The sequence below is a fragment of the Struthio camelus genome, chromosome Z (assembly GCF_040807025.1).
Source record: "Struthio camelus isolate bStrCam1 chromosome Z, bStrCam1.hap1, whole genome shotgun sequence".
In the NCBI taxonomy this organism is placed as follows: domain Eukaryota; kingdom Metazoa; phylum Chordata; class Aves; order Struthioniformes; family Struthionidae; genus Struthio; species Struthio camelus.
In genome coordinates, this window is record NC_090982.1 from 32,678,711 (window position 1) to 32,696,042 (window position 17,332).

The following is a 17,332-nucleotide window of genomic DNA, read 5'->3' on the forward strand; positions in this document are numbered from 1 at the left end:
TTAGAGATTATTTTGTACTTATTCCTCTACTACTTATATGCTTATAGTATGATTGCTTCTACAGAAATATGCCTCTAGTTGTTCGTCACTATATATTCTTCTCTAATGCACAGCACGTTTAGTATTTGAAATTTTTATTGATTTGGTGCAAAGGATTATTCTGACAGTGTGTTGATAGAATAACTGAAAGTTTCTCTTTTTTGTAAAACTTTTGAAAAAAAGGGAAATAAATGTTTTTATAGCATTTTTGTAGCAAAAATTAATCCAAGCCTTAATCAGGATGATAGTAATCGTTACCATCCTCTTTGATGGATGTATGAATTGATATAGGAAGGTGAGGTGATATATCTGCAGCAGTTGAGTTAATGACAGTGGAAGAAATCGAACCAGTATCTTTAGAATAAAATAAAAACTGAAAAAAAAATTCCCTGCCATGTGTATAGTATATTTAGACAACAAAGGAGATCTTACACGTACAAGGCTGTTTTAGAGTTAATTAATACAAAAAACCTATGTCCTTAGGAATCTGCTCTTAAAGTTAAATCCAGTTAAACTTTATTTCAGTAGTTATCGCACAACAGACATTTCTCAAGTACTTGTTTTAGTCCTTGAGAGTAGTTGATCAAACCGGCATTATGCATAGTAGGACATGTTTGCTAGAAAGAGTGCAAAATAGGTAGATAAGCAAAGGTTAAGCTGGTATCTCAAGTAAGGATAATGGGGAGAAACTCTAGGACAGGAGGCAAAGGAAGGATTTCTAAAAGAGTATATTTTCATATGTAACGTAATTTATGTGCAGGTGAAATGAATATGAAAGAAGATACTCTTCCAAGTAGTATCACAGAGAGTATAATATTGAAGTAGGATGTGAAATAAGATTTCTATCTCCTTGTTGTCGTTAAAGACTCCTTAGCAACTTTTGCAGGAGACAGGGCATTAGCTTTCATGAGCTTACCTCATCTCAAGTCTGCTGGTTAAATATGAAGTGACATTCTTTTAGATCAGAAGGATATTGGTTTAGACCACCCTTGGAAAAAATTGTATAATAATGGGTGTTGTTCCTTTGCATATATAATCCATGAAATAGCTTAGGGTCCACTTCTTTCAGGGAAATAGTTATGTAAGGTGTTTAAAAAATTGGCCCTTCAGAAACATGTAGTGCTTTTCTGTGTGTTATCATTTGTTTTTGTGTACCAGCACCCACTTGGAACATGATCTTATGAATGTAACTGCTTTGGGTGATGCCTTGTGCAATAATAGTAAATACTTTGCCTGTCAAGGCATGGTAGAATCAGCTCCCTTAAGTTGAAATCTGAAACTGAGGAGAGGCTCTGTGTTGTACGGAAGGCAAGTTAGCAGGTAAAAACATGAAGCTGATTTCTCCTTAGATATGAGTTTATTTGGGCAGATACTTTTACAATAATTTATCTGACTCAGTGTTTAGGAAGGATCAGATTTCTCCCTCCTTCCAGCTACAACTCTGAACATCCTGTAAAAGTAATGTAAAGCAAGGTTGATCTTAATGTGATATCTTCAAATGTCTATGCTGATAAATCTGAATTGATATCTACTACTTTCCTTTACTTAGGGGAAAAATAACTTACTAGTTTTCATTGAGAATTTTTGAGTTTAGAAAAAAAAAAAATTTGAATTTCATTCTAATTGCACCTAATATACTTGTGGAGAAAATAGACCTTATTTTTGTAGTTGAGTTTAAATATTCAGAATGTTTTACAATGTTTGTTTAAATATTCTCTGAACAAATATTTATCTTTCTTTTTGTGTTATTCCTTAGTTTTCTGTATTTACATTTTAAACACATGTTCTTTTGATGCATGTCCATTTTAAAATTTGGGGTGGCCAGTCTCATTTACTTCTAGTTATGAGTAACTAGGTCAATTTTAGTTAGATATGTAGTAATAATTTTAGCCTGTTTTCACCATCCTGCATGTATGTGAACTAGTATAAGAATACTGTTGGCTTTATCTGCATTGGCTTTATGTGATCTAACTTTGTAGTTTTGTCTCCCTGTTGTCTAGAAAATATCATTATCTTGATATACTTAATTGTGCATATTTCTGATATCACATTAAACTACTATCCTTTCTTGTTATTGTCAGATGGCATGAAGAACGCTGTGGTCACATGGACTATCCCTGCCGATTCCAAAATTCTGCTGCCAGGCTGCAGGCCGTCATTCCTTATAGAGTCTTTACTCCCTGGTGCCTTATGGAGAGCTGCAAAGAACTTGTACTCCAGCTAATTCCTCAGTGCCTCTCTGCTGCTTACACCACCCTGGGTACCCATCCCTTCTCCAGACTTGATGTTTTGATAGTCCCTTCCAACTTTTCCAGTCTGGGGATGGCTAGGTAAAGAAACGTCTTAGTATCTCCTTTTGTATTTTGTTAGACTCCTTTTTATCAGAGAGCAATGTCAAATTCCTTTCAACACAAGGTGGTTGTGCTATTTTTGCTAAGCCAACTTTAAAACTCTAATTCTTGCTTCATAGAGGTAGGTTTATTTGTGTCCATTGTGCTATGCTGTTTAGTCGGAACAGGACTCCGGGAAGGAAAATATAAGCTCGTTAGACCTGTGGCTCTGAATTTTCCCTGTTAGCCAAATTAGAGTTCTTTTTCTTTGTTCTATTTAATTCTGTACTTAATACCTCAATCATTCTGTGCTATTTTCCTTTGGTGATGATTTCTGTGTTATGTCTTAACAGAATAAGAACATACTGAAATCCAGCTACAGGGGTTTATTCATGAATCTGTTGTGATTTATGATTTTCTAATCAAACACTGGGCTTTGGCAACTGAGTAAGGCAAACTGTAAAGATTGTATTTTCAAATATTCATGGAGCTGTGGAGAGTAAAAGGGGTAACAAAATATTTTTATTCTTGCAATTTAATTTCCAGTTGTGCAATTCAATAGAATTCTAGCTCTATTAGTAGCAAGGAAATATCTAGCAAATAGCATTCCCCTTTAGCATTTTTGTTTTTTAAAAAAAGTTTGCTGTTTGAGATAGTAATGAGGTAGTATATATTAAGAGCAGAGAATGAAACACCATTTTTGTTTTTCCACTATTTGAGTAGTGCTAGCAGTAGAGTGGATGCTTTTAGGCAGATGTGTTATTGACAAAATAGTCAAAGGATGAATTCAAGACAAAGCTCTGTTAGAAGGGTGTAGATGGAAAGGAAAGGCATATTTCCAGATTGTTGGTTTGATGTTATGGGGCTCTTTGGGACTCTTGTCACTAGATGTGATCTGTGATCTTCAAATTGCACATGGGTGAAGCCAGCCCAAGTGCTTAGATGAACCAGAAATTTGAACTGCTAAGCTGCTTCTCTTTTTTATTTTTAATAAACTCTATCATTAATCAAATAATGAAACTTTCTGTTTCATGGTACATAGATTTTTTTAATGCACATTTATTTTTCCAGATTTCCTCTTACAAGCCTCATCAGGAGTAAAAGTAGTAAAACTTGTTGATTTGTAATACAGTATTGGTTTTGGTGTAGGTTTATTTTCACTTTTTAATGAAAATCTACAAAATTAAAGACTTAAGAATTTGATGACTCCCTGCTTTGTCACATAAGCTGTGTTACTTTGGAGATACCCTGTACTGGTTACTGAGTTTTTTATGATAGCTCTTGGCTTGATGAGCATGTAAATGAAAAACATCAAGAAATGTGCATGCCTACTGGTTGCTTCGAGCACCTACAATTGACTGTTTTCTCCGATGCTTTGCATAGTGGTTTGATTTGGAGGCAAGTGTGATATTGTGTGTCATGTTCTTTAAGCCATATGAAATCAGAAGAACTGTTTAGTGATTTCCTCTGATTTCAAACACACGGTACTAGAAGACTGATGCAGATGCATGTGGATCGTCACTGTAAATGAGGAAGAAACTAGCCTTAGCTGTATTACAAGAGCAATGATCAGTGCAACTGTGAGGGACAGGATGCACACACACAGTATGAAGTGAAAGAGAAAGAAGGGAGAGATGTGTAGTCCAAAATGACAGCCCACATAACAGGGGAAATCATGAAGATTCAGCTGTGAAGTTGCTACTTCTCTTTGGGAAGTTGTTGCAGCTTCCCCTGCATGTTCCTTTCCCAGAATTTGTAGGGAAAAGATGCCTGTAGCATATTCTGTTGTAAAACCATCTGTGGTTATCTGAGCCCAGACTGCATATTCTGAATGTTGTTGTAATAGTGCTTTCTTTGTGAGGAGATGAGAAAACCTGTGCCTGTATTTCCTTAAGCTTATTCTAGCGACTCTCAGTTCCAAGTAATCCATATCACGGGATACCAGTAAAGGATGAAAGAAAGGGCATGCATGCTTCCTGAGGCTTTTCATTCAAAAGTTCCTCAAGTCAAGCACATTCAAATTTTTTAAAACTGAAATAAAGGAATAATTTAAGCTTAGGTGTCAAGCTGTATTTGGACAGCAAAGGAAATTAGGGAGTGACTCATAATAGCATGCTTATTCTTGTTTCGTTTGATTTTTTTCAGAAGGTTCTGCATACAGCAAGTTACTTAAATGGTTAATTCCTGCCCATGCAATGATAATTACCTAAATGACTTCAGTTAAGAATAAGCTATGTGCAAAACCATGCTCAAAGCCACATTAAAAAGTTTCCTATTATCTTGGGTTATAAAGGGTGCTGTACCTTTTTTTTTTTTTTTTTTTTAATCTTCTAGTCTATCTGTAGCCATATAAACACAACACAGCATGCCAGCACAAAAGGGGTTGTTGTTCTGAGAGTTCTAATTGTACTTCTGTCTACCAGGGAAGGAAACGGTCATAAATTTCAGTCATTATCTTAAGGATCAGGGCTTTACAACGTTTGGCACTTTTCTTTGTCTGTTCCTCATTAGCCAATATTTAGTGTGTTTTTTATATCCCCAAATACTTTCCTTGACTTCAGGGGGACATTACCCAACGTTTTAGAGGGGTATGAAATGATGATAGTCCTTGTGTGGAATGACCTGATTAGGAGCTTTAAGTTGTCTATTCCAGCAGCTGCTGCTGTGGGTCAACTGCGTTTTCCTTAAAGTCTGAAAGATGCCTTGTGAGAAAGCATATTCATTTTACTTAGGTTTTCTGTACATCTCTTCCTGTGTTTTTAATTTGCTGTGGACTTCTGTATGGAAACAGGATCTTGATTGCTTATAATAATTGCAATCATCTCTTCTTGCCTCCTGCAGCTCTTTGAAGTTGGAGGATTTAATTTAGCATTCTTTCTTGGTTTTACACTGTTTTAGTTCAAGTGAACTTCAATACAGTTTCTTCTAAATTTGTGCTAGTAAGAGAAGAATGTGACCCATATGTCTCTGTTGGTGACATTATGTTAAATTGTACATAAAAAATGAATAAAGCATTGTGAAGCAGATTTAAATAGCTTAAAAGCTAAAGTTTCAGTGCTTTCTATAGAAGTTTGAGATTTTATAAGTGCCTTATCACATTTTATCCAATTTTAAGTTCTATAACCAACAGATAGGAGTGAATTGGAGGAAAACAAGGGATATGTATCAGAATGTAAATACTTTAGAGCTCCGGATTAAACTTTTCAAGGAAGAGACTCCTGGCCTTACACCACAGGGAGAGGTAGGCATCATTAACATACTCTTGAGAGCTAACAGGTTAGAAGCAGGAGACTAAAAGTAGCTTCTTGGTTTGATTTGTTGTAATGATGATGTCACATTATGCGCTGAGGAGCTGAGTGTAGACTCTGTTGGCATTTAAATGCCAGAGTTATTTCACTGTTGGAAATACTCTTATGTGAGCTAATAGAATTACTGATGTGAGCTATGCTGGCTGAAAGACTTCAAATGCGAAAGAGGAGTCTACGTTCCCTGGTTGTTCAGTTTTTCAAAACACTCCATTCCCAATCCAGTTTTGCTAATTCCATTTGAAATCTCCGTGTTTCAAAATCTTCTACTGGCTACAAGTCCTTAATTTCCTTTTCTTTTGGCAAGACCTAAAGAGAGTCTGAATTCCTTTTCTTTTTCATTCCTCTAGAAAGTGTCTTTTACCACAGAGACTCTCTAACTTTTTGTGCCACCTGTGCCTGTGCTCGAATCCCTGACCTTTCTCGCCTCATTTAATTACATAAGTCCTCTTTTTTCCACAAAAGTCATTATTGCTTCTTTGCTAACCATCCAGGGCTTTTCACAGTCACGCTAATCTGTTGCACTTCTAGGGCCTTAGAAACTGCTTACCAGCTTTCTACTTTTTGACAGGCAAGTGCTGATATTTACTTTACTCCCCTGGTGATTGTAAGCCTTTGTTTACTTTGAATTAAAGTACTTTTTTTTAGAAATGACAATCTTTAAATTTTTGTGATCTCAGCAGGCATGATTTAAATAACATTGCTGCTTTTTCTGTTTGAATTAACATACTTTAGATGTACTGGTTTTGCAATGAGTGCTAGCACGATAAAAGATTCTTAAGCAGAGCACTGTGTATCAATAACTTGACTAGACACATCACATGTTGCTGGGAGCTAAAAGGGTGTGATGAGGAAAGTGTCCCTTGATATTCAACCTATTCTTATGTTCTTCCTTAGGTATCTAGTACTAGTGACTGCTGAAAACAGAATAGGGGATAGATGGACCTTTGGCTCTAGTTTGGCTATTCTCATAGCAATTTTGTTCAGTAGAGCTGGCAAATAAGCAGAACCAAAAAGCTTCTAAGCAAGATACTGACGTTTTCAAAACAGGGACCTGATGTTAGGTTATTTGATTCCTATTGGGGCTCTAAAATTAGTGGTCTCGTTTTCAAGTATGCTGGACACCCTTGAAACTCAAATGGTGTTTGGTGACAGAAGTGTAGAGGGTGCCTGGCATATTTGAAAATCAGGTCAACTTATGTAGCTGGCTAAATATGGATTTAGCAACCCAGCTTTCAGCTCCTATTTATAAAGATCTTAGTCACTGTTCTTCTGCTCTCATGTAAGTGGTCCTTAATGGTATTTTAAGAGGAAAGAATATCCCATTCTTCAAAACATGGTATATTAGCAGAGCTCTCGAGGCTTTCCAAGCCAGGTCATTAAGGTTGTTACCTTATTAAATTGAAAAAATAAAAAATAAAAAACCCAGGCAGCCATTTTGATCTGAGCGTCTGTAGCTACCCTTTATCCAATCTGTATATCTGCAGTGTTTTGACATCAACTGATAAGTCTATAGTAAAGCCAGCCAGGATTATTGCAAACTACCCAAGTGTCAAACCTAAATGTCACTCTTCAATATTGTTCGATCTTGCAGAACTACAGATGACCATTTACCCCAGCTATAGAGGCCTTTAAGGAGTGTATAAATATATATGTGCCTTTTTTGCACAACATTTTCAGTTAGATTAATTTGGAAAAACACTTCCAAGAGTAATCCTTAAGTGTGAATTCTCCTCAATATACTTTTTGCATATAGCTAGTTGGCCTTCCAAACAGAAATATTCAAGTACAAAAATTGAAGCAAGAGGAAAAGTAAAACTATGATATCTGGAGAAGGGATGGAGTATATGTCTATTTTTGATCCATTATGTAGTGAAGAATCTGAACAGGTATCTTGCACATTTGGTTGCTTGTGGGTGTGTTTTTTTCTCTCTCATTTATTTATTTATATGAGAGATTGCAAATTGCCTGAGAACTTAATCTGTGATCCTGCGAATGGTTTTTGCAAGTCCTCAAGTTTATATACAAAAGTTCTTTCCATTTAATTCAGAAGGTCTTTACTTGGTATATTTGTTGACAGGATCATGATCTGGTTAAACATCAAGTGAAATTTTACTTAATGATGCAAGTAACTACTGTGATTTGAATTTAAGGAAAAAGAAAAAAGCAATTGAACTCAGACTTCCTAGAAAGATTTGCAAGTACTGGTGCTGTTGTATACATTCAATGCTCTATTCCTTTTAAATAGAATCTGGAGCTTGAAAATCCTAGTGTGGTCCATCTAGCAGCGAATCATAGCTGTCATTCTTACGTTTCTAAGGTGAAGGATCCAAGCATGATATTTGGCTGAAAATATCAAGAAGCTATCAATGCAAACAGAGGTGCTAAAACAGAAGTGAGCACAAACCATTTTTTTTTTTTAACTCTTAAGTTCTGCTTTTTCTTCCTGTTTTGGATGGCCACCTTGTCTGAGTTCTTTAAGGAAGGATGCAAATTACCAAGTTTTTTCCAGATGAAGAAATTGGCAGTTTTTCCTTTGGAAAATCCAGAATTTTCCAAAGGCATGTGAAAATGAGTTTGAAAAAAAAGGTTTATTTTAGTATTATGGAAATGATCCATGAAATCTGTGTTGCCTGTGGTAGAAAGACCATCATAGAGATTTATAAATACAAGGATTTATTTTGGTTTAGATGGAGTTCTGTTTGAGTGGTAGCTCTTCTAGCAGATATTTGGGGTGTTTGCTTGCCTCACATGCTCTGTATCAATATAACAAAGCTGCTCTAGATGATAATTTCGGTATACTTATGTTTTGCAGAGGTGCGCTAGAAACTTGCTTTGTGGAGTGGAAAGGGAAAAATGTGATTACTAGTTGGAGAGATTTTTGAAAAGAGGGAACGAGTCAGGTTTCTATTTAAAACATTATTTTTGTTTTTAATACCAGAAAGGCAATCAGTCCTGGGTGAGATGATATTAAAAGCTGACTGTAGACTACACAGAGAGCTCTGAGAACTGTCTTCCAGGTACCTAAACATTTAGCTCCTTACCTTCCCTTTTAGTCTTCCCTTCCCTAAATTTGTCACTATCCTATGAATTTGGATTCAGATGGTAGTGATGCAGAATTTAATTAGACTTTGTAGGAAACCAATATTAAACTACTTACAGGGGAGCAACTTAGTAATTTTCAGTTTTTCTCTTGTGCAGCCTTACTGTTTCATTTTCAACTACGACATGACAATAAAGCTCCAAAATGCATCCTTCTTGATGCCTTAGCTGTGATAACGGTAATTCAGAGTATGTGGCTGTACAACACGTGCATAAGAACTTAGTGGTATTTAGTCACTGAGAACGTTTTCTGACTCTTAGCTGGAGCCTGAAGTGAAATTTGCTCCCACTGCCATCACAGTTCTTCAACCAGTTGTCATTTTGGGATCAAAACAGGATTTGGAGTACATCAGGCACAAGGTATTTCCTTACTAATGTGCTGAGCTGCTTGGTTAGTCTATTAACTCTTAACAGATGTCGTTTTGAATGTAACCTAGTAAAGAGCATAAAGGAAGTTCACCTCTTGGTGGAACCCAAAAATTGTTTTTTGTGATACTGTAAGTTTGCCACAGTCAGAAATACTACTATTTTGAGCAAATGTCAAAAATAAGATTGATTATTCGTAAGAATATGTCCTTTTCCCCTTTAGAATGATATTTAAAAGATTAATAAAGAGGAGAAATTTCTTACCTTTAATAGCTGTTATTCCTCCTCAGGTTCTTGAAAAGGCTTCTTTAATTTTAACTTGGCAAACAAGCTTTCCTGTGTTTTGAATGGCACTGGAAAATAAAATGGCTGTTTCTGTTTACAAAACATTTCAGGTTTTATATAAAGTAGCTTCTTAAGCCAAATAGTATTTGGTTTTGTACCAGCATCCTCACTGACATCAATTATGCTTGACTGCTGCAGCGCACTCAGAAAAGAGAGCGCAAAATATTAAGCACTTTGACTACGATGAAGTAGGATGTAGAGGTTAGCTTTTGCAAATACTTTTTTATTGTTAGTGACTGTTTACATCCTTATGCCACTGAAGAGTCAAATCTTTTTTCACCGTATCCTATGACACCACAAAAATAAAAGGCAGTTAATATTCTGGGAACCACAGATTTGGAGTGTAAGACGTGATACTTTGACAGGGAAAGACTTGTTTCTTTAGTTTGGCTATCTTCATGAAGTATGTCAAATATGACTTTTTTTTTCCTTTTTTTTAAAATGGCTGGATACCTAGCCATCTGAAATTAATGCCCTTTTTGTCTTACAATTCAGCATCCAACAAATGGTATACGCTAATATACGCTTACACACAACATATGCTTATTGTTTTTGATTTTTCCTTTTAGGCTTGTATTTCGGTCAGATAGGTTGATGAAATATCAACAGCACTTGAAGCTATGAGGAATAAAAATTGTCTTTGGATTTACTATTCTTCTCGCAGTGCCACAGCAATAGCTGCTTTTGTACTTAATCCCTAAAGAGAGTTTATTTGTATGGCTTGCAGCAACAACACGATTCAGGTGAAGTGTCCCTTTTGCTTCAGTGTAATATCTAATTTATAGCATCTGTGCAAGGCTGTATATTGTTCTCAATCAAATAGCAGCGACATAAAACAGAAAGCAACTTAAAAGTCTACTAAAACTGTGGTAGCAACTCCGGCCACTTAAGGTGGATTGAAAAGGCTCTATAGTTCCATTATCTTCTTTTCTTCCTTCAACAGCAGTAATCGGATGAGAAAATATAACTTCTGTTATATGAATTTTGAACCAAAACCGAATTTCAACCACACTGCCCAGTAGTGCAGGGGCACTATAGGGGTCTGTGGTTGACCCCTTATCAGTCCTCAATGGACATGCATCAGGCCCCAACCAGGTCTATATATGATCTTGTTGTCAAAGCATTATACCAGTTATCAGTCATGACTTCCCTGCTTTGCAGTTATAAGATTGTTGCCTCTTCATGGTCACAAAAGAGAAGGTTGAAACTGAGTTCCTAGTGTTGGATCACCTTTTTCTCTTAAGACACTTCTTCAGTGTTTTCAATCACCCTTTCTATCTCCTATCTAGAAGAAAGAGTAATGTGAATACCTTGCTAATCTAGAAAGTTCCAAACACCAAACCTTAATGGGTAAGCGGAGAAAAGTACTACTGGCTTGTCTTTTTTGAAAAGTATATAGGCTGATCTGTAAAAGGTTTGAATTATCTCAAAATGGATAATTTTGGATTATCCACTTTCAGTGATCTTGCATTGTTCTTGTCTTAGAGTAGTAAAACTATCTTGTTTGAGTATCACTGGTGATGGTGGGAAGTCTCTGAAACCTAATGTCCTGCATTTAGGCCATCTTACAGGGGACAAACATGATCATCCAGCTTTGTATGTGGAAACCACATTTTTGTTTCAAAACAAATACAACTCACTCCCCACTCTCCATCCCCCCCCCCAAAGAAAAACTCCAATTTCGTGTGCTGTTCTGAAATATGACCCTTGTTATCATAAGCACCTGAAATGTTACATAGACTAACTAAAATATAGGATGTTAATAAATAAGCCAGATGTGTATTCTACAGTATCAGGGGATGCTTTGTTTTCCTTTCTGGTAGTTTTCCATTGACTATTCTTAGTGGTTTTGGAAGACAAGGTACAAGATTTGCATGTCCTAAGATAATTCATTTCCTGGATAGTACAACAAGATCTCAGCTACAGATATGGATCACTGACCAAAAATAACCAGGTTTTAAAAGAGATATTTTGAAACAACTGAATGTACTTGTGCTTCTGTGAACTCAAATATGCAACTTTAAATAGTTACCAGTTTGAATTTTATGAGATGAATAAGAAATATTGTTTTATTAGCTTAAAAAGTCACTTACTACTATTGCTGTAAAACACATGAATTGTTAAAAGGGTTCTTGGCTTGGTGGAGCTTGTATCCGAGTCTGTTGAAGAGGTAGGACCCGTGCTGCAATTAGCAAGGCACTCCAAAAAATATACATCTTTATTTATTAAACAAACATTTTTAAACTGGCTCTGCTACAGAAATTCACTTACTTCAAATGAGTGAAATAAATGCTACATTGTATGGAATGAGCCTCCTAATATGTCTCATTAGTTTAAACCAAGGCCTTAGGTTGGAACAAGACGCATTTCCCTCTCCTTTCCTTCCCCTCTTTTGGCTTTAGCTACAGAAAATGTTATGTCTTCTTGTAGTAATTGGAGAGTTAGTGGGGCTCTTTGTGATGCTACTGTAGAATAGTGATTGCATTTTTATTAAATTCTGGGACTGGAATTATTGCAGTGTCCACTAGAGCCATTATAGTTAAGGGTACCTAAGCATTTCCAATATAAACTTGTTTTTCAGTGGTTATGACTTGGCCCAAAAGCTTGTTCCCAGCTTAAAGATGGCATAAAATGTTTTAGCTCAGGAAAAGCTTATATACATATGTATTGTCATAAATAGGCATGCTTACCCTTCATAGCTATATGTGTATGTATGCAATGCTAATAAGCAATATTTTTTTTGTCATAAGAGTTGCACACAATGAAGAAAGTAAAAGTATTTTTTTCCCTAAATAGTCATCTGCATATAGGGAGGTAGAATATAGAGAGATAAAAGTAGTAATTAATTGTCACTATTGAACACTAGTGTTGACATTTTTGAAACTAACTTTCAGAATGAGTTCTCCTGTCTGTATCCTCCTTCTTCTTTACAACTCAACTTTTCTCTTCTCGTAGCAGAGCTGCATAAGATGATGAAAAAGTACTTTGTTGCAGATCAGTAGTAAAATAGTTCAGTCTCCTGTTTAAAATTGTATTTGCAATCAGTAGTATTAAAATCTTTCATTTTAGCCTCTGAGTCACAGTGCGTATTGAAGCAGAGATTTTGCATTGTAGGTGCTGTAAGTGTTAAGGAAAAACGTACTTAATATTGTGGTCAATTGTTTTGAAGTCATAAGCTTCACTTGAAAAGCAGTAAAAAAAAAAAAAAAAGGCAATCTTCAGAAGAGCCACAGATTCCTGTCATGCAGTTATCTCTGATCTAACTCGCTATACCAGGTATGCTAGGCGTTCTTGGTCTCTCTGTGTCTCTCATCTCATAATCTGTAATTTGCCAGGCTCACCTGGGAAGAATCTGAATTGGGTAGTAGATCTGAGATTTTAAGTGCAGGCTGCAGGGCAACTGATGCTCAAAGCAAAAGCATATTGCATAGAAAGCATTACATTAATGCATACTGCTTTACTTCTGGCACCAGCTGCCAACTGCAAACGTCAGTCTCTTTCATTACAGCCATGGTCTCAAGTTAAAACAAAATGCCAAAACTATGCTTGCTAACTGATGGCTCTATTTTGCTTTTCTCTCTCTCTCTCTCTCTCTCTCTCTCTCTCTCTCTCTCTCTCTCTTTTTTTTCTCTTTTCTTTTTCTAAAGACGGAGAAAAGAGAGGGCCTCAGAAAAGTTGTAGACTAGGAGAGAATGAAGGTAATAAAATAAAAAATGAGTAGTCCCAGTGTAGATGAGCTACATTATGTTTCTCTGTATGGAAGCTTACATAGGAGAACTGACTTATGGAGTCCTACTCTTTCTTCATATGAGTAGGATTTTGAGGGCTACCTGAGGACTACCTCAGAGAAAGCTAAGAGTCTTCATCTTCCTACAGAACAGTACCATTACTGAGCAAAAACTCTTATCACATCCAGTCATTATGAATAAAGGGATCAACCATGAACTCAATCTTTTGCTTCTAGCCAGGCAACTTTTCTGGGTAGTCACAAACAATTGGGTAGACACTTTTGGTTTGCTTCTCTTCCTCCCGCTTACACCTAGCCTCAGGGCAAAATTCCTGCTTTACTCTTGTGACACTGCTTATGGAGTACAGTGTCCAGTTTTGGGGCCCACAGCATACAAGAGATGCTAACAGTCCGGAGAGAGTCCAGTGGGCAGTCACTAAGGTTATTAGCAAGTGGAGCATATGTTGTATGAGAAGAGGCTGATGGAGTTGGGTTTGTTTAGCCTGGGGAAGGCAAGACTAAGGGAGGGTCTAATTGCTCTCTCTCACTACCGAAAGGAGTAGTTACAGAGAAGACAAAGCCGGAGTCCTCTCAGAGGTACACAGGGAAAGCATAAGAGGCAACATTCACAAGCTGCAGTAAGGAATTTCAGACTAAATGCAAGGAAAAGAGTTTTCGCAGTAAGTGTGGTTAAGTACTGAAACAGGTTGTCCAAAGAGCTTGTCAAATCTTCATCCTTGGAGGTGTTCAAAAGTCAACAAAACCTGGAGCAACGTGCTGTAGCTTTGAAGACAGCCTTACTTTGAGCAGGAGGTTGGACTAGATGACCTCCAGAGGTCCTTTTGAACCTTTTTAGAATTTCTATAATTTTACCTTAGGAACTAATTCCTCCTGCTTGTTTCCCAGCATGGCTTCTATGACCCATGTTGCGATGGTACTTTGAGAGACTTTCAAGGATTGAAATATTTTATTCTCAGGAAATCCTAAGAAGTGGTAGGAATGTATTGCCATTTTACAGGTAGCTAACTGGTGTCTGTAGAGGTTACGAGAAAATCTTTCAAAACATACAATTTACTAATCTCTTTTTCCTCTCCCAGCCCCCTCCAAGGTTAAGTAAGGAGCTGAACTCAGGTCCTTTGGGCCCAAACCCGCTGTCCTAACATTGCACCAGTCTTTTGAACCTCTTTTTGTTTTTAAAAGGAAGTACTAGCTCTTTGTCAAGTTTGAAATGTGTACTCCAAACTTCTGATTAACAGAAATGTGTCTTTAATTGGAGTAGTGCATACTGCTTTGTTTTTACACTCTGCTTTTAAAAACACCAGAAGCATTTTTGCTTGTTACTTCTGATCCCGGAAACATTTCTACATGCCGCATGTAGAAGTTTCAATACATTAAATACATTAAAAGTAACAAAAGCTTTTGAAATTGGGGTAAGGGGTAGTCTCTTTAGTGACAGAGGGTCTGATATTCTGAGGATCTGTGTTCTGTAATATTAATTGTATTGCCTACGATGTCACCTTACAAGGAAAGTTTTTTGCAGTATGGCAATATAGTGATTTCATCCATTTATTTAGAAATTGTTTTAGAGTGTGGTGAAGTTTTGGTTAATGCCTTATTTGAGTGCTGCATATGTGCTGCTGCAGCATGCATGGTTCAAGAAGACATTGTTCATCAGCCTTGTTCAATAGAAGGGGGTTTTGCTATGTTTGTTTCTAGATTAAGTGGTACTAGGTTTTCTTCTCTAACGTTATTAATTTTACTAGTTGATTCGGTTGAATGAAAGCAGCTGAGATGTATTTCTTAACTTATTTTTTGATTTCCTGTTCAACTCAGAAATCATTTTAGGTGCAGCAGGATTACAGTGAGGGATATTTCACTACCATCTATGTGTAAAGGCGTCAATCATGACTATTTTTATATAGCCCTTTCTTTTTTTTTAAACTCCTTTTGATGTAACCTGAGCTCAGACTAAACCAGCAGAATAGTCTTAGTCAAGAAGAATGTCTTCAGTCTCTTCCCTTCTGCCTCCCCCAATGCATCAAAAATAAACCGAACAAACCCTCCCCTTTACTCCTCAGTCCTACAGTGAGAATTCATGCATAGCACTGGGAAAGAAAAATGAAGCCATAAGTCAAAGACCAGTTACCTATTTCAGAACATATAATTATTTGGCAATATTGTAAAAGTAGTCTAAAGCACAAACATTTTACAAGTAACTAAACAGGTATAAGTTCTGCTTTCTCCCTGTGCCCATGACACCTGGTTTATAATTTAATCTGTTTTGAATTTGTGTTGATTTTTTGCTCAGTTTTCCAAATAATGCATCCAAAGGGAACAGTCTATTCTTGCTCATACAATTACAAATTAAGCAGCCAGCTATGTATGCTGCAGAAAATTTTTGTATTTTGAGTATACCGAAATAAACATTGTGTTTTCCATAAAACTGATGTAAGTCACAAGTAATTCCATGATCTGTCCCATGTGCATGAGATCAGAATTTATCAATGAAACTTAGTTTTACAGCTAAGTCTTCAAAAATAGTAATACTACATACTATTTGCTATAGTAAATTTTTGGGAGTGCTATTAGTGATGTATATGAAATACTGTCCTAATTCGTGTAAGGGATATTGTTGAAAATATGAGATCTTGTGCAAATCAGGAGTCCTTCCTTGAGAGTTAGAGCTTGATACTCAGAAAGTGTATTCTGGTGATGGCTTTTCCATCTAATTTATCTAAAATTTTGGGGACTCTGGAGGAGAGAGAAATACACCCTTTTGTCTGAGATTTGAAATACTGTCTTTATTGGGCCACTGACTGGTTAGGCCAACAGTCACTTTCCTTGAACAATTAAACATCCTTTCCTGGAGCCCTTGTTCTTTATCAAGTAATGGGCTCTGTCTCCACTCAGGAGAGTAGGGAATACAAATGGGATTTCCTGCTACTTCTGTCATCGACAGGCATCCTTGTATTGAGGAACAAAAGGCTACGTTGTGACTGCCTGCCCATCCCTACAGCGTGGCTAATAATTTGTAGCGCTACTTCTAAGATGCATGGGAGGAAAAAAAAAAAAGATAGAGATAATCCTAACTATGTACTAGTTTGCTTCATCTTGGTTTTAATGTGTGTTACCCTAAGTGTATCTTGCTCCTTTCCAGCAGAGAAGCAGGGTGAGTTAGTATGTGATGTCCATCCCAAAGAGTACAGATTGCCCCTATCTGTATTAAGGTGCCTTGTGCAGCCAGTTCTGTGCATAAAGACCATCTTCAAGTGACGTTTTTTTAATGATTTGACAGAGGCCAAATAGCCAACTTTCATTTTCAGCTGAAGGAGGGTATGAAAACCAGGAAGCACAGCTGTGAAACAGGTAAGTAAGTTGTTAAGAGATATGGACAGAAAGGGGAGAGGAGCAATGATGACATGAAGAAAAATTTAAAAAAAGATGAGCAATGACATATATGCCTGTGAGGGGGCAGACAAGAAGAAGACATAGCTAGTGAGCATATTTGGATCAGGAGGTAAAGATAGCAGTCTTGACTCCTAAGTTTTACATGGTTTAGGGAAAAATAGCAAATTTCCTTCTAGTCCCTCAAATGGTATGTATAACACCAGTGAAGTGTAAACGCTTTGAATTCAGTAAGTTGCTGCAGTGCTAGTTCCTCAATATTGTTTCTGTCTGTTATTATGTAAATTTTGGGGTGGCCAAAAGCCCCAAGACAGGATAAGCCCTATGGATTAGGTCCTCCAAAAGTACCTAGTGAGGGAAGAGACCACATAGCCCTGCCTTACAATTCTTTTGAAGTGTTTTTCCTCTTGGTCTTGCAAGGTGAAGGCCACAGGATTACTTTTTTCCCCTCATCTTGCAAATATAGCTTATGTTCTGTCGTTGTGTAAGGGTGTAATTTCTGTAGGCTTCAAGGCAGAGTTAACACCAATCTACTGAAGACTTCTTTTGGCCTTTATTGGGAAATGTTTGCATATTAGGATAGCTCTTGTGGGATCTGAGAGATCTTGATACCGTTCTGAGAGGACAGAAGTAAGTGATGGACAAGGGAAAGGAGCATATTCAGAGCTCATTGCAGGGATTAAAATATTGTATCAATTGCTGTTGATAATTTT

The 17,332-nt window shown here is 36.8% G+C and overlaps 1 protein-coding gene across 13 annotated transcripts in view; it reads left to right on the forward strand.

Annotated features, from left to right (window-relative positions):
- The window catches only part of AOPEP (aminopeptidase O (putative)), a 207,870-nt gene that overhangs the window by 39,957 nt on the left and 150,581 nt on the right, over window positions 1-17,332 (forward strand). For all 13 annotated transcript variants that reach the window (XR_011137874.1, XM_068928111.1, XM_068928110.1 and 10 more), the window contains one exon: window positions 2,121-2,369. Coding sequence is in view for 12 of the 13 variants with exons in the window: in XM_068928111.1 (XP_068784212.1) it covers window positions 2,121-2,369 (249 nt within the window). In the remaining variant the exon portion in view is untranslated. The remainder of the gene's footprint in view (window positions 1-2,120; window positions 2,370-17,332) is intronic.